At 41.0% G+C, this 25,143-nt stretch overlaps 1 protein-coding gene across 1 annotated transcript in view; it reads right to left on the reverse strand.

Annotated features, from left to right (window-relative positions):
• Window positions 1–10,100, reverse strand: part of ARSJ (arylsulfatase family member J) — a 98,851-nt gene extending 88,751 nt beyond the window's left edge. The window contains exon 1 of the mRNA XM_049786555.1: window positions 9,763–10,100. Coding sequence (XP_049642512.1) covers window positions 9,763–10,082 — 320 coding nt within the window. The 5' untranslated portion in view covers window positions 10,083–10,100. The remainder of the gene's footprint in view (window positions 1–9,762) is intronic.
• Window positions 10,101–25,143: the final 15,043 nt, after the last annotated feature.

Genomic DNA, 25,143 nt, shown 5'->3' on the forward strand with positions numbered 1-25,143 from the left:
GAGAGAGAGAGAGAGAGAGAGAGAGAGAGACAGACAGAAAGAGAAAGAGAGAGAGAAGAGAGGGGGAAAGAGAGAAAAAAAGGGAGAGAGAGAGGGAGAGAGAATTCAGGGAGTACAGATGCTATGTTATAGAAAGTCAAGTTAAATTCAGGATGTGTGGGGGCCGGGCGGTGGCGCTGGAGGTAAGGTGCCTGCCTTGCCTGCGCTAGCCTAGGACGGACCGCGGTTCGATCCCCCGGCGTCCCATATGGTCCCCCAAGAAGCCAGGAGCAACTTCTGAGCGCATAGCCAGGAGTAACCCCTGAGCGTCACAGGGTGTGGCCCAAAAACCAAAAAAAAAAAAAAAAAAAAAAAAAAAAAAAATTCAGGATGTGTGGAGAAATGGCTCATTGCCTTCTCTCTGGAGAGAAAGAAGGTTGAGAGGGGGAGAAAAGCTAAACACTGTATGGAAGGCTTCTTTCAGGTGCTCAATATTTCCATAATCAGGTAGAATGAAGATGATGAAAACTGCAATGGTTTAATGGAACTCACACAGGTCTAGGCTCAAATATGGGCTTTATTGCTTAGGGTGTGACTGTGGCCAATTTTTAAAACTTTCCTATATCACCCAGAAAGGAAATCATTTGTAAAATATTTCATAAATATTTTTTCAGAATAATATAAATATTTTAGCTTCAGGGTGGGTGGAAAGATCAAATGACAAAATGCTTGCAAAAACAACTGGCACAAGCAAGTCTCAGTAAAAATTAATTTCTTTTCCTGCTCTAGGGTAGTCAGAAAGGAAGGAGGGAGAGTGTTTGCTGAGGGTGGTGATGTAATGAGAGTCATGTTTGAGTGCTGCCAATGTTTTATGAATTAGAAAAGAGAGAAAAGGGTTTGTGATAGAGCACAGCAGAAAAATGACTGTCTCAACAAGGGAATAAGACTGACATTGTTACCTAGAATAATAATAAAAACAGTGCAACAATTTTAGTGAAGTAAAATGCAGGATGTGGGGAGATGGCATGAAAATTGATCCCAGCATATTGCAAGAGAAAAAGAAAAAGTAAATGAAATCAAGTTTTGGGATCAAAGATGCTTCCCTGTGGAACTCCCATTAGAGCAGTAGCTGTGGATCACTTTATCTCTCTGGATCTCTGGAAGAGTATTGTTAATGAAACAAAATGATTCTTAACTCTGACATTTGGGTCCATCCCTGCCACTGGATAGGTGTTCACAAAACACACTATTGCCAAAAGAGGGAGTAGTGACTTCTTAAAAAGACATTAAAAATACTTTTTTAATTAAGAACTTGTCTGATACAGGTATGTTAACAGTGCTCTCAGAGGATCCATCTATGAGGAAGAAAGAGGCAGTTACAGACCAGTGATTCCCTCTGGGCAGGGCCTTTCTTTTGGAAATGAGGTCTTAAAACAACCCTTTACCCAGTCCCTTTTTTATTGTTTCCTAAGTCAAAGCAAGGTTTGGGGGAAAAAACAACAACAAAAACTTCTGACTTCTATACCTCTAAACATAAACATTGTCTCAGTATTAGTTAGCCTTTGTTAGACTTTGTAGGAATGCACCAAGTGAACTCAGCAACTGATATTTCTTTTTTTTTTTTTTTTTTTTTTTTTGGTTTTTGGGTCACACCCGGCGGTGCTCAGGGGTTATTCCTGGCTCCATGCTCAGAAATTGCTCCTGGCAGGCACGGGGGACCATATGGGACGCCGGGATTTGAACTGATGACCTTCTGCATGAAAGGCAAACGCCTTACCTCCATGCTATCTCTCCGGCCCACAACTGATATTTCTTGAGCACAGAACACCCCACCCAGATCAGAACTTTCCTTATAACTGGAACCTGGATCAGAGAAGTGAACAGTGGAAAATGTGCCGAAGTACCCACATGCCTGTAAAATGAATACATCCAGCCCTCTTCTTCTCCCATGTGAATGGCTGGAAGGATTCAATTACCATTAAGTTCTCACTGAAAGTCACTGTTGATAGGTTCTTGGACAGTGCTATGTGAAGAGGAAGGTCCTTTCCTCTTTTTGAAGTTTTTGGAGTGTCCTCCAAAAACCTCCTTTTGTTCCAGGTCACTGAGGGATTTTTTTTCTCTCTCATTCACCACATTTAAATGAAGTGATAATGGATGAAACACAATAATTCAAAGACCCATAGGACATTTTCAGGTATTTCAACATGAGGGGCTGTGCTCATTTGGAACTCTTCTCTTAAGAGCAATCAATTCTTTAAACTGCTAAAGGACATGCACCCTAACTCTACAGACCCTGAGCAGGGTGAGCAGCCAGAGATAGTGTCTTCATACCTACATTCCCAGGAAGGATCTCAACTATAGTAAGTCCTGGTTGGGGAGTCAATACATCAATTTCTTGGCAAACAGAAAGAAAGAAATCAAAAAGCAGCCACTGTATCTGTGCTTGCCATATTGTAAGAGAAATTTGTTATTTATTGTGATTTTTTTGTGCCCAATTTCAAGGTTGAAATTTCAGACTGAGATAGCAGGGAGTAACTGGCACTTTGCCTGATAGCCCACTGAGCCAAGTTGGAATCTTCCTGGTACCACAAGCACCTAATCACAAGCATATAAGCACAGAGCCAGGAACAGCCCAGCTGTAGCCCCAGAGGTAAAAATAAAATGTTTTGATATATAAAAAAATATATTAACCCTTTATCATTTTTTAAATAATTTTTAAAAGAGCAGAACTTCTGGGGGGATGGTAATAGTACAGAGGTAATTTATTTGTCAACCCAGGTTCAATCCCTGGCATTCCTTGCGGTCCCCTAAACTCCACAGGAGTGATCCCTGAGCTGAAAGCCAAGCATAAGCCCTGAACACTGCTGGGTGTGGTCTCAAAACAAAAACTAAATCCAACAAAAGCAACACTTCTGATTTATTTCCTAAAAGATCATCCTCCAGAGAATGAACCATTACATCATTTGGCCTGATGCACTGGTATCTCTACTGTCACCCCAAATTTCCCAGCTTCTCAGCTCTGCAGAGGCATACCCCACTTTTCCAAAGTTCTTGTCAACCACTTCATGTTGCGGCGAACTTTATTTCTGCTTCCACAACAAAGTCAGAGGGTGGCTGGATCCTTAGGGCTGGGACAGGCTGGCCCAGAGGTAGCAGGTGGGTATATAGTGACTTTATCTAGCTTTTTACCATTTCCTTTCCACTTTTACTAACTGTGAGAGTGAGAGACTTCAGGGTCTCTGTTCTTTTATTATATTTGGCAGATTTGGGTGTCTGGGGACACTAATTCTACCCCTAATGAATGACCACTGCTTCTTGCTTCTCTGTTTTATGCCATTTTGTGCAAGGCAAGTTTCCTCCTGCTGTACTTTCTGGCTTCACCAAATCAGCACATTTGTTTTTGTTTTGGGACCACACCCAGTGATGCTCAGGGGTTACTTCTGGCTATGTGCTAGAAAATTACTCCTGGCTTGGGGGACCAAATGGGACATCAGGGGATCGAACTGCAGTCCATCCTAGGTTAGCACATACAAGGAAGACGCCCTACCACTTGCGCTACCACTCCAGCCCCAAATCAACACATTTTAAAAGGATATACACCCTTTATATTCTTCCTTCCCCCTCCCTCCAGTAAATCTAGAGTTGATGATCCTACTCCTGGCATTTTTTTTTTTTTTTGGTTTTTGGGTCACACCCAGTGGCACTCAGGGGTTGCTCCTGGCTCTACGCTCCTGCGTTCATATGGGATGCCGGGATTAGAACCACCATCCTCTGCATGCAAGGCAAATGCACTACCTGCATGCTATCTCTTTGGCCCCTACTCTGGCATTTGTAAAAGCCTCAAATCTAGTTTAATCCAACCCCTCAGTGATGATTCTTCTGCATACAAGTTCACTCTAATACATGGAGTGAAGCAAAAACAGGTGAAGGTTACTGTTTAAATTCATGACAGTGACCTCAGGGGGACTCTCGTAGTGTGCAGCATTGGGATACCAGTTCCCTTTTCCACTGCTTTCTCATTCTCCAAGAAAAGTATTTTCCATGTCTGTTTTCACATCTCTCCACTCCTTCCTCCTCAGATCATGGCTTCAGTTGTTATTTGCTGAGTAGGTAAGGGGTCATGGAGGAATAGGAAGTGGTAGAGTAAGTGGTAGAGTATTGCACAGGGTTACTTGGCACTGCCCTGTATACCCAGTCTTCAGAAAAGTCCTAGTTTACAAACTTTGAACTTATTTATACCTATTAATATACCTGGTTCATGGTCTCCTTTATTCATATTATAATGTATGAGCTAGTCAAGAATGGCTTAAACAGTTTTCAGGAAGAACCAAGAAAAGGTTTTATAGTCAAGATATCATATATATATATATATATAAATATATTATCATAAAGTAAAATGAGTTGAGAGACTTGTGCTGGCACAAGAGAAGACAAAGAGATCAATGGGGCAGAACAGTTTAGACACAGATGTATTCAGACCTGACTTATAAAAAAGTGACTGTGTAGAGAAAGGATGGTATATATATATATATTTGTTGTTTGTTTGTTTGTTTGTTTTTTGGGCCATCCCCGGTGATGCTCAGGGATTATTCCTGGCTATGCACTCAGAAATCACTCCTGGCGTGGGGGGCCATATCAAAACCGAGGTCTGTCCTGGGTCAGCCATGTGCAAGGCAAACGCCTTATCACTGTGCTATTGCTCTGGCCACAGGGATGGTATTTTTAAATGTGGGTCATTTATTAAATAAAGGTGGGTCTCAATGGATATACACACAAAATTAACAATATTTTCTTTTTTTTTACAATATTTTCAAATGTATTTATAACATGCTAGAAAACTAATTGCAGATGAAAATAAATCTAATTAGAAATAAAGCTGAGGGGCCGGAGAGATAGCATGGAGGTAAGGCATTTGCCTTTCATGCAGGAGGTCATCGGTTCGAATCCCGGCACCCCATATGGACCCCCGTGCCTGCCAGGAGCAATTTCTGAGCCTGGAGCCAGGAATAACCCCTGAGCACTGCCGGGTGGGACCCAAAAACCACAAAAAAAAAAAAAAAAGAAATAAAGCTGAGAGGGGGAAAAAGACCACTGTCATGGTTTTGATTTAGTAAAAAATCATAAATAGGTCATAAAATATTACAAATATAATAACAAGAAAATTAATATCTGGTCCTCATTAAACACTATTAAAAGAGGCCTGAGATATACAGGATTTACGTCATTTACCTTTTATGAGACCAACCCTGTTTCAATTCCTGGAAGCCTGGGCCCCATCAGGAGTAAGAAGTCCCTGAGCATTCCATTGTGGGTTGGGGGGAGAAAGAGAGTGTTTTATGAAAAAAGAAGTTTACAGAGTTGGAGAAGAAATACCTAACTCACAAACCTAAGAAAGGAAAGGAATCTGTAAACAATTACTCCAAGGCAACAGAAGCAAGAAGCAATCACCTACTAGAAAAACAGGCAAGTATTATATATTTCATTAAAGTGACTATCAAAATATTATTAAAATACACAAAGTGTGCAATTTTGTTAACCATCAGTGCTAGAGTTTGGCCTCAGGTTCCAAAGCCAGGGCACTAGAGAGTCGAGGGTCAGAAAGCAAATGTAGAAAATAATACACAACACACACACACACACACACACACACACACACACACACACACACACACACACACACACACACGAGAAACAGGTTCAGGAAGACATAAGTCTTCAGCTGAAGACGTCATAAGTCTTCAGCTCCTAGAGAAGCAGGAAACTCAGTGGGAAGTTCAAACAAGCAAGAGAACGTTTTCCTGAGACCAGAGGTATTTTTTTGGAAGGTATTTATTAGGTATTTATTATTTATTTCCAGAGGTGGAATTAGGTGGTCTAAACACCAATCTAGGGTATTACATTCAAAGATGTTTCCAACCAATGAGTAACAAGGCATATTTGATTAATCCTATGCATCAGGGAAATTGCTCCCTGAACAGTCCATGACAACCAGAATGACTAAAGCCAAAAAGACAACTCCAAAAGTTGGCAAAGATGTAAAGTAAACAACCCTTTCTACATTGTTAGTGTGAACTGGTAACATTTCTTTGGAAAATTGTTGGCAGTAATGAAAAAATATTAATCTATTCATCCCTTAATTGAGTAATCACACTTCTTGATAGATAAACAAGGAAAATGTAGGCATTTGCTTACCAGTAAACATATACATGTATTTATGGTAGCACTACTAGTAAAGTACTACAAGCAAACAAACCAAACACCCATCAAGAACAGAATAAATAAGTAAGCGGTACAATAAAAAGAGCACTACTGTATGTATTATATGTAAAGGCAGCAATATATAAAAACAATTTCTCAGGTGAAATTGTAAGAAAGAGTCAGGCATTAAAGAATACTCTCAGAGAGAAAGAAAGAAAAAGTCTGTTATAGAGGTAAGCAGAGGAGAGGACAACAGGGAGGATGGGTGGGAAACTGGAGACATTGGTGGCAGAAAATGGCACCTGTGAAAAATGTTGGACATTGTATGACTGAAACTCAATCTCAAACAACTTTGTAGATGTGTATCTAGCAGTATTCAATTAAAGAATATTAAAATATTCTCTATAATTTTATTAAGGTATAAAGTAAAAAACAATTTATATTAATCTGAGTAGTAACAACTTGGGAAAGGTAAATAAAATTAATTGATCTGTTCATTGCTGTTACAAGTATACATTCTTTGAGTAACCTTTGCAAATGTTAAGAAATGATCAGTGTTTATAGAGTAATAGAGCAATTATTAATAGAGTAACTGTTCACACAGTAATTGTTAAGAGTGCTCGAAGTGCTCACAGAGTAATAGTAAAAACAAAATTATTGCCAAAGATATAAATTTAGTTCAGATAACGAAAACCTTCCCTATTCTAAAGTTTGCCTATAATGCATTATCTAATTTTGTCAAATGCTTGAAGCTTTTGTGCATTACTTTTCTAGAAGAATGCATTCCTGTCTCCATCTCTTTGAAAATTAATTTTTCAGAGAATGAGAAGGTTACTTTGAAGGAAATCAAATATAGTGATTGATTTCTCAATCAACCTTACTTTTTGATTCCTGAAATGACATGATTATTACATTAGTATTAATGTTTATGCCTTTCATATAAACCACACCTCCACCACTAGGCTGCCCAAGACTCTCCACCACTGTCCTTATGTCGCTTCTAGGTTTTTTGGATTAAGTGCTGTTCCTCAGAGCTTTTGCATCACCTCTTTCTCTTAGAATCTGTGGCCACATTTGTATGAAATGATGATAATAACAATGATTTGAAAGAGTTGTAAAGATAAATGCAGCAAAAATACAATATTTCAGAAAACCATAAAGAAGCATAAATACACGTGTGGTCAATAAGACAGACAAATATAGTATCTGGGTTTGTAATATTAATCAAAATCAAGTAATATAGTATTAGGCCCAGAACTAACATCAAAAGCTACCTTTATTTCTTATATTTAGTTTAAGGACAGACCTGGTGGTTTGATTAAAAAGAGTAAACTGTCACCTATTTAATTCAACTCAAAACTTAATTTAAATTACAGCAACCATTTAAACTTTTCTCCATATAACAGTTGTACAATGATGAAAAGGGGAATCCAAGATATTATACCTGTACAGATTAATGTTTTGGAACGTAGTGTCCTTGTTGGGTGAAAGTCCTTTGGTTTATTGTGAAAAACAAATTCATAAATTCATACTTCAATTACCATTCGCTATCTGAATAAACCTAAATGATATGTTATATACATCATATAATTTGAAGATTGAGGCACTTTATTTAGTGAGCTCCTATGGCACATTCTTTTCTCTTTTTTCTTTTTTTTTTTTTTTTGGTTTTTGGGCCACACCCGGTGACGCTCAGGGGTTACTCCTGGCTATGCGCTCAGAAGTCGCTCCTGGCTTGGGGGACCATATGGGACGCCGGGGGATCGAACCGCGGTCCGTCTCCTAGGCTAGCGCAGGTAAGGCTTACCTTACCTCCAGCGCCACCGCCCGGCCCCACATTCTTTTCTTAAGCCAAACAACAGTAGTTGGGATTTGACAGGAAAACTTGACCAGATAAATTTATTAATTTTCTCCCATCAATCTTGTCTCTTAGAAACATCAAATGTGCTTGACTTTCTGACCTCACTCTTCTGACCTCACTCTTCATCTTTAGAATAATTCTGAAGGACAATGGAAAGAAAGAGGGTTTGTTGTTGTTGTTGTTTAATTTTATTTTCTTTTCTGGCACTTATGCTGGGTTCTAAGCAATGAAACTCCTTCTGTAAGCAACTGGCTCTGCAGGACAGAGATTCCTACAAAATTGTCTTTCTTTTGGGCCGGAGTGGTGGCGCAAGTGGTAAGGCATCTATCTGCTTGCCCGTGCTAGCCTAAGACGGACCATGGTTCGATCCCCGGCATCCCATATGGTCCCCCAAGCCAGGAGCGATTTCTGAAAGCATAGCCAGGAGTAACCCCTGAGCGTCACCGGGTGTGGCCCAAAAAACAAACAAACAAAAAATGTCTTTCTTTTTCTAGTGTATTCTGCCTCCTCATGTAGGACCCAATTCCGAGAACAACTCCAAATGAGACACAAGTTCTATGAAACTGAATCACAAAATTTCTACGAGATGTCAGGAAAGTTTCTCTGTCCATTCAATGCCCCCACCCCAACCACTGGCAGCTTGACTGCTGGACACTAATTTATTTCCACCCCACAGATGACTATGCACATCCAAATCAGTCCAAAATGACCTATATACACTCTTAATGCGTGGGGAGAGAGGGAAATGTGAGAACATGGTCATGTATGAGATTGGCTACTTAGCAAAATCAATATCAAAAACCTGGCAGCAGCCCCACATTCTTTGAGTTTTCTCAAAATTATTCAGGAAGTTCCCAGACCCATGAAAAGCAGTTCGAGAACCTGAAATGAACTTTGGAGCATTTGGCATTGAACTTCTGGCCTTTGAGGACCGCTCTGGTAAAGGGCACACGTCCTTTATGATTCTATGAGATTTTAAAATGAACCCTCAGGAATCCCAAGTCAAAACAACACTGGTCATAGTGTTTTTTGAGGGGTATATCCCATAATGCTCAGGTCTGACACATTTTCCCATCTGCTGTTTTGGTCTCCCCTCTTCTCTCTGCGATAACCTGAAGCTGTGATAAGTTCTGACTTTACATTTAAGAACATTTGTCACTGAAAATGCCTGTGTGCATTCCTTAGAAGTGAAGGTGGAGTGAATTTTAGTTTGACACTTTAAACAAAAATTTGGTCTGTCCAACTTTGCAGGATCATTAAGACATTTCCCTTTTTAACATTTTCACTCAATGCTATATTCCATCCACCCACCCACCCATCTGTCTGTCCGTCCATCCATCCATCCATTCATCCACCCATCCGTCCATCCACCCACCCATCCATCCATCCATCCATCCGTCCGTCCATCCATCCATCCTTCCATCCATTCACCCATCCACCCATCCACCCATCCGTCCACCCACCCACCCACCCACCCACCCACCCACCCACCCATCCATCCATCCATCCATCCATCCATCCATCCATCCATCCATCCATCCATCCATCCATCCATCCATCCATCCATCCATCCATCCATCCATCCATCCATCCATCCATCCATCCATCCATCCATTCATCCTCCCTATCCTTTCTATTTCCCCATTAAATTACAAGTTCACTCTTAAATTATTAAAACTCAAGACTCCTTCAAGGAAGTAAAGAGAAAAAACAGCGACTCTTACTTTCCAGTAATAAACTGACTTCTGGACGGTGTGCAAATGGGCTGGACATAGTAGTTCTCCAGTTTGACCCCTTCCGCAGCGAGCCTGTCCAGAGTGGGCGTCCTGATCTCGGACCCGTGGTAGCCCACGTCTCGGAAGCCCTGATCATCCGCGAGAATGAAGATGAGATGGGGCTGGGAGGAGGCACCCTCCGTGGGTGCGGGCAGGTCTCCAGCTCTGGCCTCCTGGGCTCCCTGCTCTTTCTGGCTCAGGCCCTGGCCCCAGGTCAAGTAGCCATAGGCGGCGATGCTGAGGGTCCAGAAGCCGGCCAGCGCCCCCATGGCCAGCGCCTTCCCCTGCCCGATCCGCGGAGGCAGAGGAGGCCCCTCGCAGCTCCGGGGGGCCATGCACTCCGCTCCCCGCAGAGGCGCCCCTGGCCCTGGCGCGTGCCCCGGCGTCCCGCGCTCTTGCAGCCGCCGGCGCACACATGCACGCGGGAAGGGGCGGCCCACGCCCGGGGCTCCTCCACCCGGCGCCCCGCTGAGCCCCGCTGCTGGAAACTGCGGTCTCACGGGCTACGAGACGGGCTGTCTGGGAAGACCAGGGGCCCGTGGCAATTCTCCATCCAAAGTCACTTGTTCTTCTCCTCCCGGATCCCCAGGTTGTCCCTGGATCTCCGGTGTTGTCCTCCCAAAGTTAATGCCTCTTCCCCAAAGTTCTGCGGAGCGGTGGGGTTGGGGAGAGAGGAACTGAGTCACTTGGGGCGGGAACCGCGGGTGGTCAGCGCTCTCTCGGGGACCAGAGGTGCCCTCGCCTGGAGAGCGCTGGGACTGGAGCGCAGAGAGCAGTCGGGGGACCTCCCCACCCTTTCCTACTTTCTCTAGGTCCTCCCGGCCCGGGAGCTGAGCAAGGAGTGAGGAGGAGGGGAGACACAGGCAGCTCCTTTACCCTTGCTCTGGGCTCTGCTGCTGACAGCGGGAGCGGGGCTGAGGGTGGGCTATGTGTCCCAGCAGGTCTCGGAGTTTTGGGGAACTTGCTAAATGTCCGCACCGGCCGACTCACCCTCACCCCGCCTTCTCTGGCTGCTTGAGTCCCCCTCCTCCCCCCCCAGGAAGAGGCGGGAGGAGGGGATGGGAGTGACAGCCAGCTCGGAGGTTCGATCTCTCCCTTTGCCTTTCCGGGAGGAGGAGCGTGGAGGGGCTGGGGGCAGGAAGGCAAGGAGGCCTGGATCTTGTCCTGGATCCTGCACCCCCTGGAGACAGCTGGAAGAGAGGCCCATCCTCTGCGTTGCGTCTGCAAACTTTTTGGAGCTTCTAGAGGGCGAGCGAGATTAGCAGAAGAGAACGAATTAGATGGCCAGTTCCTTACCTCCCTTCTCTTCAGGATTTCCCTTTTCCCTGCACCCCAATTTTCCATTACTTTTATCCCCGCCTCCTTCTCCCTCTCCCTTAAAAAAAAAACTGAGCGCAGAAAACTTTTGTGGAGGACTTCTTTGCTCCTTTGCCGTCCCCCTTCTACTTCCACCCCCCAAATTTGGCAGCTGGAGATTTTAGGGTGGAAGAGTTCTATTAACCAGGCACCTCAGAAATCAGAGTTTTAGAGGCCCCGATGATGGCAAAGCCACTAACAGACTTTCCTTACTCCAATTCAATCAACAGTTTCTTGTAGAAGTATCCAAGAACAGATGACAGCATGGAGGAACTATGGTGTGTCGCCACTGTGGAATACTACTGGGCTACTAGGAATGATGAGATCATGCAATTAAATTTGCTGCTCTATGGACTGATCTGGAAAGTATCAGGCAGAGTGAAGTTAGAAGATCAACAGACAGGATTATTTCTCTCATATGTGGGATAGAAACTAGATGTACAACAAATTGCTCAAAGGCAAGAGATAGAGAACTGATCTTCAGTAGTAGGACACTTACCATAGGGCAAAGAAGAGAACAGAGTAGGGAACCCCTGGGAAAATGATGGAGGGAAGCGGCCATTCTGGTTGGGTGTGTGGTGCTCTGTAGGAAGCTATGAACAACAGTGTACATCATGGTGTCTAAAACACATTGAAAAAATAATAACTAAATACTCAAAAAGAGATTTTTTTTTTTTTTTTTTTTTTGGTTTTTGGGTCACACTCGGCAGCTCTCTGGGGATATCTTAGCTCTGTGCTCAGAAATCACTCCTGGCAGTCTTGGGGAACCATATGGGATGCCGGGATTTGAACCACCTTCCTTCTGCATGCAAGGCTAACGCTCTACCTCCATGCTATCTCTTAGGTCCCTCATAAAGAGATTTTTGTTCAACACCAACTATGGCCAGGGCACAAGAATCACAGGTTGTTCCTTTTATATAAGCATAAATATAGTCATTCATGATTTTTTTATTCTGGGATATCTTTTTCTTCTGTGCATCCTCCTCTTAAAGCTAAGAAAGTCTTTATTTCAGTATGGAACCATTTTCTTGCAGCAGAACTTCCTAACGAGGGATGAAAGTGATTCTGTGGTGCATTTTTGGGAGCTTTTAGGTTATGCTCCATGGAAAAAGCCTTCAGTTTGTCATGACTCTGCATTCTGCAGCTTGTGCTCCCCAAATGCCAGGTTATTTCTCAGGCCACCTACCCTATATCCAGCCCCACTGTTTGAGCTGCCTACTGACTGCATCATTGTAACCACAGAATAGCACACACACCTTCAGATGCTTTGGGTTGGATTTTGTTTGTCTTTGGTTTGGGGTCCACACCCTATGTTGTTCAGGGTTTAGTCCTTGCTCTATGCTCAGGAATCACTCCTTACAGTTCTGCTGGCCATATGTCAGGGGTGGCGAACAAGTTCGACACAAAGAGCCAAAATTTTAAACTGTGAGAGTCAGAGAGCCACACCACGCAGTGATCTGCCAAAACAGACAAACACTCACACAAAAGCATATAATTTTAACAGTAATCTATTCAACACATATTGCATTTTGCCATTTTGAGTGAGGGTAAAAATCCTGCAGTGATGGTGAGGGTGTGCTGCGTCTTTCACACTAAGAACTAATGGCAAGATTTGACACAACATGTGACACACGGCTCCCCACCCCCCCACCCCCCGCTGGCCCATGCAGTTGTTTCCGAGGGATGGGACACGGGATGACGCAGCCTGGGATTCCGTGCTCGGAGATCTCTCCTCAGAGGAGCCACAGTATCCAAAATAATGATAAGAGGCAAAGAGCCGCATTCATTTTGGCCGGGAGCCGAGTGCAGCTCAAGAGCTCGAGTTCGCCACCCCTGCCGTATGTGGTACTAGAAGAGAACACAGGTTGGCTTTAGACCAGGGGTCTCAAACTCAATTTACCTGGGGGCCTCAGGAGGCAAAGTCAGGGTGAGGCAGGGCCGCATAAGGGATTTCACCAAAAAAAGTCCTCAAACATCATTATTAACAGTTTTAATTATTATTTCTTCTGAACACCAATAAAACACTAAGTGAAGATCATGAACAGTTCTTCTGAACATGGCATCTTTTGCCTATTCCTTGCTGCCAGAGACTTGACAGCACTTCTTCTCACAAATCTGAACCACATTTGGCTTTAGAGAGGAAGCAGTTGAGACCCTCAGTATGGCTTGAAGATGATCATCATTAAGTCTAGACCTGTACTTTGACTTATTGAAGTTCAATGTGGAAAATAACTTTTCACACAAATATGTGCTCCCAAAAAGGCACATGGTGCGCTTGAACACTAGAGAAAGCTCAGGGAAGCTGGGGGGCAATTCTCTCAAAAATTGCCCATGAATGTCTGCTTTTCCACTAATCTCCCTGAACTTGGCTTTGAGATCAGAGTTGCATTGCAGGTCAATGAGCTCCATTTGAAGCACAGGAGGGGCATCTTGCACATCAAAGGAAAAGGGGTCCACAAAAATTTGGAAAGTGGCTCTGTGCTTTTTCAAGTCTGCAAATCTGTGATCAAATTCCTTCTCTAGCTTAAAAATAGCATCAACATATTTCTCACCACTGAATGGTATGCCTGCATCCACAAGCTCCTTGCATGCTGGGAAATGGCAAAGGTTTGTCTGAGAGAGCTGGGATTTCCATAACTCAAGTTTTGTGGAGAATGCTCTCACGTTGTCATAGGCAGCACTGATACGCTGCCCCGGGCTTTGTAACATCTTGTTTAGTACATTCAGCTTACGTGTGATGTCAACAAGAAAAGCTAAGTCATTGAGCCATTTGTGATCACTCAACTCAGAAACAGCATTCCCATCCTTCTCCATGAAGGCTTTCACTTCTTCTCTCAACTCAAAAAATCTTTTCAGGACCCTGCTGAGCCAACATACATTGGTAAAATAGAGCACATCTCCATATTCTGACTCCATTTCTTCTAAACAAGCATGGAACCTCCTGTGCTTTAAGCCCCTGGATCTGATTTGGTTGATGCATTTCACAACAACAGACATCATATTGTCACATGGCAGGCATTTACTGCAAAGGGCCTACTGATGGATAATACAGTGAAGAGCAATGGCCTTCTCTACACCCTCCTCTTCACGTTTTATTTTTTTTGAACAAGTGCCACCAGTCCATTTTTCCTCCCTGTCATCAATGGCGCTCCATCAGTTATTATTCCAACAAACCTCTTCCATGGCAAACCTGCATTCTCAATGGCACCACACAGATGCCGAAATATCTCATTAGCGGTGGTCTGGCCATGCATTGGAATTATTGTGAGCAGCTCCTCTGTCAACTCAAAATTGCAACCAACATCACAGATATAAATTGTGATCTGTGCAGTGTCTGTTTTATCTGTGCCCTCGTCAAGAGCAACTGAGTATGCATCAAAACATTTGGCTTTCTCACACAGTTGATGATAAATGTCACTTGACATGTCAGAAATGCGCTCTGCCACAGTGTTGGCAAAAAGGCTGATTTTGCTAAACTGACCTTTTTTTTCCAGACAGATAATACTTCCAGCCTGTAACATGCATTTTTTTTTTAACAAACTCTCCTTCTGTGAATGGTTTCCCTGCCTTAGCAATCATCTCAGTAACCATGTAACTAGTTCAACTGATGCAACATTCTCTTTGGTTGCTTTCTTGAAGAAATCTTGTTGCCTCATTCGACATGCTTTAAGACTGGCAACCCGCTTGGCTCTCTCATTTCCTTGATATTTGCACATTCCTCAGCATGTTTAGTTGAATAATGGTGTTTCAAGTTGTATTCCTTGTGCACTGCAACTTTCTCTGAACAAATAAGACATGTGGGGATGCCCCTGTGCTCAACAAAGAAATACTGTGTCTCCCACTTTTCCTGAAATTGTCTGTCTTTCTCTTCACTTTCTCTTCATTGCAATCTTTCTCTTCACTGCAGGCTTTGATGAAGCCATGATGAAGGTATGACAAAATCTAATTCTGTAATAAACTTCTCTCCCTTCTCTCCCTTAGGCCTCCAATAATGCAAGGGACAACGGGCAGGAGCAGCGGAAATGATGTCTGCGCTAGGCGCAAAGTATTCGCAATTATTCGCTTATTGAATATTCGTAATAAAAAATCACATTAGTAAGAAAAAAAATCACAAAATATCGCATTAAACATTTGCATACCCCGAACGGAACTGCCTGTGGTATGTGAATGTTTAACGCAATTTTTTTCTTACTAATGTGATTATTCAGTAAGCGAATAATTGCGAATACTGCGATATTAGCAGGCCATCCATGGGCCACAAAATGTTGTACAGAGGGCCGCAAATGGCCTGCGGGCCGCGAGTTTGAGACCCCTGCTTTAAGGGATTCCTGGGAAATGATGGGGATGAAAATAAAGAAGAAAAAGATTGGATTGGAAACCAAACTAACTGGGTTCAGTATTACCAGCAGTCTGCATCCTGAAATTTCTTCAGCTTTTAATAATAATTAAAAATTAAATTAAATAAAAAAGGAAGATAGAAATTCTGCATGACCCAACCACTCCTCCACTCCTTTAGCATTAAGTTAAAAATTATATATGTTAATTTCAATTCTACTTAAAACTGTTGAGATATGGATATAACACAAGCAGCCAACAACATGAGTGGATAAGGAAATTGTGGCATAAAATACTATATATGTGTAATGCCGTATATGTTTCTCAGATATAATAAAAAATAAAATCTTAAAAATAATAGGCATAAGTAGAACATGTTTAAGCACTGATCTTGAGAGCAAGAAACCTTCATGGTTAATTCAGAGTAGAGAGAACTGCACACATGTCCTACCTCACACACCTTTGACCTCAAGTCAAGATGGAGTCAGGCAGGGGATTCTGGGATTCTCACCTGGAATTTCACTTTGTACTTGATAAGGATCTGGGTACTCACCAGTGTAGTTTGTGTCTGTGTCTGGGCAGAAGAGGCTATAGCATGCTGAACTTCTCTGGGAATCCACGTTCTCTGTCATGCTCTGATGAGCTGCCCTAACTTTGGCTATAAGAAGGGGGTGCCTTGGTCTCCCTTCCTGTGACCACTCCTCTCTGGGAAGTCTACAGAAAGGAGAAGATGGAAAGATGTGATCTCTCTCTGTGTCTGGGGTGCTCAGACTTTCCTACTAGAATGAGTGCTTAGATTTATCCTCATTTGCTTCTTTAACAGTCTGTCACTTCTCTCATCCAGGCATTGCCTGAGACAAATGCCATTTTTGCAATGCCCTAGTTCTCTTAGAAGAGTTTGTCATCCTTTGAATTTTCTGAAATGGACTAAGTTGAGTATTCAGCTTGAAGAGAGTGAAGTGACATTGGTTCTATATGACTTTGTCATGTCTTAACATTGCCCTATGCAGAGTTTCACCTCTAAGTGGAAGTGTGTCTACTTTTTCAAAGGACACTATTGAGATGTCTAGGAAAAGCAATGCTTATTTTACATAGTCCTCTTAGACTTTTCCATTCTTCACTATCTAGGAGTCATTGTTTATTACCTCAAAGCAAAGGAAGATGATAGTAACTCAGGGTGTGTTTGGTGACTTGATTTATAGATTCCTAATTTTTTTAAATATAGAGGGCTGGCAGGCAATCACCATCAGGCAAGGAAACATGGAACTGATCCATAAATTCAAGTCTCTCCTTCTCAGAAGAAGTAACTAAGCATTCTGTAAACATTCATGGCTTACTGCAGGCAAAATGAGTTAATAAGGGAGATAAAACTTACTCATAAGCCAAATTGTCATGTTTGCACTAGAGTTAATTGAGAAATCTAGTTTGGTGTTACCTATCTGTTCTGGTGGTCTACCTAAAATACTATTTTAAAATATTACTATTCTACTGCTGCTTAAAATATTACCTCAAAATTTGGTGTCTTAATTTATCTAATAATTTATTTTCTCAGCATTCCTGTAAAGAATTTAGGCTGGCTTATCTGGCTGCCTCCAGGTCAAACTCTCTCTGGGAGTTCCCATCTTCAAAGGCAAGAGTATTTTGTGAAGACTCACCCAGGAATGAGAATCAGGATAGAGATCAGTGGCTCGGGCAAAGCTTACCTTGGGACCAATAAGGAAAACCCTACCCTAGACTGTAGCCCAGGACTCTTACAAAAATCAAGATTTCCTAGTACAGAGGCACAACTTTGACAACAGAGACTGAGCAGAACCTTTGGAACCAAGGGAGTACAAGATACAGAAGACTGAACACAACAACAAAGATGGAACAGAACCTCTAGAACCATAAAGACTCTATCCTAGACCTTGTTCTATGACCTACGCAATTACCAAGATTGCTAGCTACAGTGGCCTGATTTTCACATCCACACTGAGAGAAAAGTTTCCTGATACCACCACCAAGAAAAACAAAAACAAACAAACAAACAAAAACCTTGGGATATGGTAATGAGTATATATGGAGCCAGTGGTTGTTTACATGAAAGTATGCTTCAAGAGGGGAGAAACCCTGAATTTCTTAGGCCACGGGAATTCCCTTTCTTCCCCAATACTTACTGTGCCTATGCAAAAAAAAAAAAAAAAGTGAGGGTAATACCAAACCCTGCCACTCCAGCACTCCTTTTTTCTTGTTTTGTTTCGTGTTTTTTTGTGTTTTGTTTTGGTTTTGGTTTTGGTTTTGGTTTTTTGGGCCACACCCAGTGTTGCTCAGGGTTTACTCCTGGCTATCTGCTCAGAAATAGCTCCTGGCAGGCACGGGGTCCATATGGGACAACGGGATTCAAACCAACTACCTTTGGTCCTGGATCAGCTGCTTGCAAGGCAAACACCGCTGTGCTATCTCTCCCGGCTCTGTTTCGTCTGTTTTTAATATTATTTTTCTTCTCTTTTTTTCTTCCACTTTTTTCTTTCTTTTTCACTCGTGTGAATATTATTTGGTGAATTTTTTTTTTGCTGGGTGCATTTTTCTTTTCTTTCTTTTTTTCTTTTTTTGGTAGTTGCTACCAATTTTTTTCTTCTCTTTTCTTATCCCTTTATCGCCAAAAGAATCACATAACTTGAATCATTCAGCCTCATAAATTGAGGGGGGAAAATTATGATACCAGGACAAGTCATATGAACATGTAGTGAAAATAAAAAATGATCAGACTTGAACACCAAACCCAAAGTCAATGACAACAGAATAGATACCCAATCTACAACAAGCTGTAAAGTGGAGACCAGTTACACTAGTATTCTGGGGGGTAAAGTAGGGAGAGATGGGATACATTCTGGGAACAGGGGTGGAGGAGGACAATACTGGTGGTGGAAATGCCCTTCATTCATTGTCACTATGTACCGTAAATAGTCTTTCTGTGAAAGACTTGTAATACACTTCGATCACAATAAAAATTTATTAAAAATAAAAAGAACTGGGTGCTGAAAGGAGATAAAGTGATATGCATGCTGTCCCTTCATTAACAATAGTGCAAACCATAGTGCCAAAAAGGAAATAGTTAAGTAAAATGTTTACTCAAGAGGCAGGCAAGGAGTGAGGGTGGGGTGTAAGGGAAACTGGGAGCATTGGTGGCATGAAATGTGCACTGCTGAAGGATGATGTACATTGTGTGACTGAAATCCTATTATGAACAGTTTTGTAACTATGATACTTAAATAATTACTTTAAAAATGTCTGAGAAAAAAATGTCTGAGAACCACTGACTGAAGAACTAAATAAGGACTTTAATACTATGTTCAGTTTAAGGCCTTAAACAATAAACTGGAATTATTTGGATGCTAAAGACTTTCCTTAAAACTACAGGTTATACTGTTCAATAAGGAATATTGGTGAGAGTCCCTCAGTTTAATGCTTATGTTTGAACCAGGGGGAGTGTTGGGCTTGTTCTTGTGGCCCCCTTATGCGCTGATAATGCCAGGTGGCATTATTCCTTGTTTGCATGGGCACATTAAAATGGAAAATACTATACATACAAATAAGTTCTTATCTAATAGAGATAGGAACACACAAATCTAATGGTGCAAAAGAACCTTACATCCTAAACATTGACATGATGACCTGGCACAGGCCTCAGAGGTTTGGGCATTTTTCCAGTCACCCCTGAATCAGGGAAGCCATCTACGAAACATCCAAAGTTGTCTATGTCATCACCTGGAAGCAGTTCTCTACCAGGGAAGACCCTACTGCTGCTCTGACATTGATTTACTCAAAAGAGTCTTCCCTTAACACTGAGAAGATTTAAACAACAAAAACGACCTGCGTACTGGACAGGGCTTTCTGCATTGCCCTTTAATACTGAGTTGAAATTAGACGCTGCTCCGCACCATCCTGATTTCAATGTAGGATATACAGATTCCAGGACCTTCAATACAGAAACAGGATACCAACAACAGAGACTGTGAAAAATATAACTGTATGGGCACTACAGACAATGACCAGGAGTGGACAAACTAGTTTGCCTGGAGCCTAGAAATGGTCTTATGTCAGGAAACTTCAGGGGTAAGGTCTCCTTGTATTTAGGCCAAAGGTTTTTCCTTTCTATGACCCCCATAAATTGGTGGGCCCATGCAAACAATAATTGCCACTCTAACATTGTTTATACAGTGCTCCTTTGACTCTAAACCTTTAAGAAACCACTAGTAAAAATATATGGAACTGAAAAAAAAAAAACAAAGGTTTACATTAGTGTTAACATATATGCTTTTAGTTACACTAGCATTCTGGGGGACAAAGGAGGGAGAAAGGGATATATGTTTGGGAACAGGGACGAAGGGAGGACAACATTGGTGGTGATGGATATTCTCCTGATTCAATGTTAATATGTACCTAAAATACTACTGTGAAAGATATGTAAGTCATTATGATAAAAAATTGTGTTTTATTCAGAAATGTTCTTTGACTTACATGTATTATTATATTATATTAATTATATGTTATGTTATGTTATTATATTATGTTATGTCAGTTTACCTCAATATGTTAATCAATTTTGTCTCTTGAATAAATTCTTACAATAAAAAAACTAAACAAACAAAAAAACTACAGGTTATAAAGTCTCTTCTAACTCTAAAATTTCCTGGTTATAATCAAGAGACTTGATTATCCCACTTCTCCCATATATCAGACTTACAGACTTACAGAAGAAATAACATTCCTCAAAAAACTGAAAGTTGAGTTCCCATATGATCGAACTATACCACTCATAGGGATATACATTAGAAACACAAAAACAAAAAACACAATACAAAAATGCTTTCTGCACACCTATATTCATTGCTGCACTATTTACAATAGCCAGAATCTGGAAACAACCCAGTTGCCTGCCAAGAGATGAGTGGCTAAAGCAACTGTGGTACATTATATACAATGGAATACTATGCAGCTGCCAGGAAAAATGAAGTCATGAAATTTTCTTATACATAGATGGACATGGTAACTATTATGCCTTTTTTTTTTCTTGTCCAAAAAGTAATTCTTTGACTTTGACTTGGAAATAAAAAAGGATAATAATTTTTAAACTCACAGCAAAGTTTTCAAATGTGAGGTGAATCATAAATGGAAAAAAAGGGTGATCAAAAGTTTCTAATGGAATGGTGTGAAAAGAGAAGCACACACAGATCTTAATGCTAAAAATATGCAAGGGAAGATGAAAGATTTTTCAGCCTTTGTCATGATAAAGGGGAAACAGAGATTGTTTATCTATTTATTTTATTTATTTATTATTTATTCTCAAATGGTCCAGGGAGAAAAGTCAGTCAGGATGCAAGGGCAGAAAAAGGACTTCATCAGACTTCCACTGCTGGCAGATCTGAAGAGACAGTGAATGCAATGAATTAATCTTCTGTCTTCTTGTTGTTTTTCTTTTCTTCTTCATATTATTATTATTATTATTATTATTATTATTATTTTAACTTTAAGTTACTTTATTGAAAGAGTATGTATCACATCATTGACCTAGTTTATCATATTACATTTGTTCCAGGTAAGTAGGAGTGAAATTACTTAAAAAGAGGATGGAAGGAAGAAAGGAAGGAAGAAAGGAAGGAAGGAAGGAAGGAAGGAAGGGAGGAAGGAAGGAAGGAAAAATAGAGAACAGTGATTAGCTTCTAATAAGAGAGAAGTATTCCAATGACCAACTCAACCAATTCATCATCTGTTAGTCACCGATAGCCTCCCTGTAATTCATACTGGACCCTGAGTATATGTCCTAAAATTCTTGGCATCAGCCTTTTTTTTTTTTTTTTTTTTTTTTTTTTTTTGGTTTTTGGGCCACACCCTGTGACGCTCAGGGGTTACTCCTGGCTATGCGCTCAGAAGTTGCTCCTGGCTTCTTGGGGGACCATATGGGATGCCGGGGGATCGAACCGCGGTCCGTCCTAGGCTAGCGCAGGCAAGGCAGGCACCTTACCTCCAGCGCCACCGCCCGGCCCCTTCAGCCTTTTAAAAATAAACTACATTTTAATGAGAAGAGCTGCCTTTAAAGTGAATGGAGATGTTTTAGGATACTGTTTTCCTCTGAAAAAAATGGGCCCAAACCACTACAACCCCAGGGAAAACATGGCTTCTAGCCCACCTCAGGAAGTGGACCAGACAATATTGGCACAATTATATGTGTCCTTGCTCACATCTCCCTTCTCTGATGCTAAGAATCATTTTATTATTTCAGTACGGTAAAGATGATGAGTCTGTTTGCTGGTTCATAAACTTTTGTTTCTAAGTATAACAAAGTAGTTACAAAGTAGTGATTTCATGATCTGTAAAATAATTGGTAAGAATCTTGAAATATCTTGTGCGATGTTCAAAAATTAATAATGTAAGTCTTATTTTAAAATAATCTATCAAGTGTTTCTGCATTAAGGGCAACTCGAAGGCATGTACAAAATTTTTAATTAGTCTTTTTCTCTTTTTTTAATTTCTATTTTTGGGGGATCACACTCTGTGCTCAGGGATCACTCCTGGCTGGGCTCAGATATCATATGGGGTGTGAGGGCTGGAATCTGGGTCAGGCACATGCAAGTTAAGTGTCCTAACTTCTGTATTCTCTGACCCCATTCTTTATTTTAATTGTGAGATTTGTATCTAATAGCTTGCTGTTATAAATGCTGCTATGAATTGAAACCAATGAACTTCTTGTTTCTTTTTAATTCAATTTACTATATATCAAGGTTGTGATTAAAGCTAACATGTGGAGTTTCCAGTGCCCAATTCTATCCTGTTTTGTCCAGAGTAAAAATCAAATATTAGTTGAGTAAATGTGAATATGAAGGAATGGTTGTCAGAAATTCAAAATGAGCTTAATGCCAAATTTCCATATTAGAAATAATTTTTCTGTATATCAAGACCTTGAGATCTTACCCTTAGCCTGTACTTCGGAAATCATAGGGCAGTATTTAAAATATATAATTTCTCTATTAAAAGAAAATAAATCATTTGACATGACAGTTCTGCATTTCATTCTCTGGCACCACTGAAAGTGACCCACCATTACTACTATGTATGGCAAAAAAATCAAAAAGAGGGAAAGTAGGGCAGGGAATTAGAGGGAAGGGGAATGGAGGGAAAAGAAGAGAAATAAAGTGAAGGGAATTGAAGGGAAGGGGAGGGAACTGAATGGAAAGGAAGGGAGGGAATGGTAGGAGAGGGAAGGGAAGTGATGTGTGGAAATTTGAAAGGAGGGGTACTAAACAGAAAGGAAGGAAAGGGAGGAGAAGGAATGGGAAGGGGAAGGAGAGAAGGGAAGGGAAGGAAAGAAAGTAAGAGGAGAGGGGAAGGTCAAACATAGAAGGTAAAGGGCTTTTGGGGGGGGCAATTACCCCGCCTAGCATATTATTTGTAAGTTATAAATAAACAACAAAAATCCACTGAGGCAGATGAAAACTTTCACTCATCTGGCCTAATGGCATTTTCTAACACTGGGAACAGCTTCTGTTTTTCTGCTCTGTCCTCTTGATGTAAATATTGGTGCCTCCTGTCACTCACAACCATTCTGATTCATTTCCTGGCTTTCCAAACCCTGTCCTGGAAAAATGCCCTCTTTGGTCACTGTCTCAGAAATGGGTCCTTCTTTCCTTGTACTTAGTCCAAAATTAAGTATACTCAATGCAAAACGCTTCTGTGACCTTGCCACAGCCCTGACTCTATCACACTGCTCTTTACTCTGCAAGATCACCGGAAAAAGCAAGTATGTCCTAAGAAATCGATCACTTTGAACTTCAAATAAAAGGTTTTAAAAAATCACTTTATGGACTTGTAAGAAAGGGATGCTTGGGGGAGCGGGAAAAAAAAAGAAAGAAGGGGATGCTTGACATTCATCTGCAGGAGGACATGAAAAGGCCCAGCCAGCCTGATTTCAGCATGGCTCTCTGGAGTTGCAGTCCTTGGTCATGTATTTCTTTCTGTCTCTCTGTATCTCTGTCTCTTTCTCTGTGTCTCTCTCTGTTTCTCTCTGTCTCTTTCTTGCATTACAGCTTTAAATGAGTCAGAGATTTACTGGATATCTCCACAATAAACATGGAAAATATTTCAATCACTAACATGCTGAGCACATACCTTTCTGAATGACATTTCTCTTTTTCTTTTCTGAAATCAGTCTGAATATTCTTCTCCTGAAATTTTCTGAATAATTAAGTGTAACATTTGATATGAAGAATAAAAGATGGGAAGGGGAGTGAGCTTGTAGCTACCCTATGTAGACTCAAGTTGTGTTTCTAACAATAAAATAAATGAAATACTTGATTTCAAGGTACTTGTTTGACATGTTGCTGACACAGGTTTGCTGGGCTTGATCTTCAGCACCCCATATAGTCTCCCAAATGATCTGAGTTCAGAGCCAGGAGTAAGCCTTGATTCTGCAGGGCGTACTTTCCAAACACTATATGTGTGTGTGGTTGTGTATTTTATATATAATATAATATATAGTATATTTATATTATATAATATAAAATATATACATATATATAGACATATATATATACATGCATATGTAACAGATCTAAAAAACACGGTAGCTCAACTGAAAACTCCGTGGACAGCCTCTCCAGCAGGGTAACAACAGCCATGAACAGAATCAGTGAACTGGAAGATCAAATGCAGAACAACTCCATACAGCAGAAGAGATTGGAAAAGAACCTTAAGGCAAATGATTATACAATGAAAAAAATACTCAAAGAATGTGAACAGGTGAAAATAGAAGTCTTTGATAAACTCAACAGAAACAACGTAAGAATCATTGGAGTCCCAGAGGCCCAGGAAGGGGATCCCAGGAAGAATCAATTGTCAAAGACAGCATCACAGAGAAACTCCCAGAGCTAAGGACTGTATGCAATCAAATCCTGCATGCCTGAAGAGTCCCAGCTAAAAGAGACCCAAAGAAAAACACCCCAAGACACATTCTAGTCACAATGATGAATCCTACAGATAGAGATAGAATACTCAAAGCAACAAGATCAAAAAGAGAAATTACATTCAAAGGAGCATTCATAAGATTTATAGCAGACATGTCACAAGAAACTCTCAAGGCCAGAAGACAGTGGTGGGATATTGTGACAAGACTGAATGAAATTGAGGCTTTGGCTAGAATACTACACCCAGCCCAACTCATGTTCAAGTTTGAAGAAAGGATACATTGCTTCATGGATAAGTAAAAGCTCAGAAACTTTACAGACTCAAAACCAGCCTTAAAGGAAATACTGAAAAGTCTACTTTAAGACAAGACAGACAAACAGACACGCCAAACTTATACACAAAGATGGCATTAAATCACATGATAAACATCTTCCTCAATGTCAATGGACTAAATGCACCAGTTAAAAGACACAGAGTGACTAAATGGATCAAAAAGATGAATCCAACTTTCTGTTGCTTATAAGAAACACACCCACTAGTCAGAACAAACATAGACTCAAAGTCAAAGGCTGGAGGAAAATCATTTAAGCAAACAACACCCTTAAAAGAGCTGGTTGGCCATTTAATATCTGATGACACAAACTTTAGATTCAGAAAAGTTGTAAGGGACAAAGATGGACACTTCGTACTAATCAAGGA

Source organism: Suncus etruscus, chromosome 14 (assembly GCF_024139225.1).
Source record: "Suncus etruscus isolate mSunEtr1 chromosome 14, mSunEtr1.pri.cur, whole genome shotgun sequence".
Classification (NCBI taxonomy): domain Eukaryota; kingdom Metazoa; phylum Chordata; class Mammalia; order Eulipotyphla; family Soricidae; genus Suncus; species Suncus etruscus.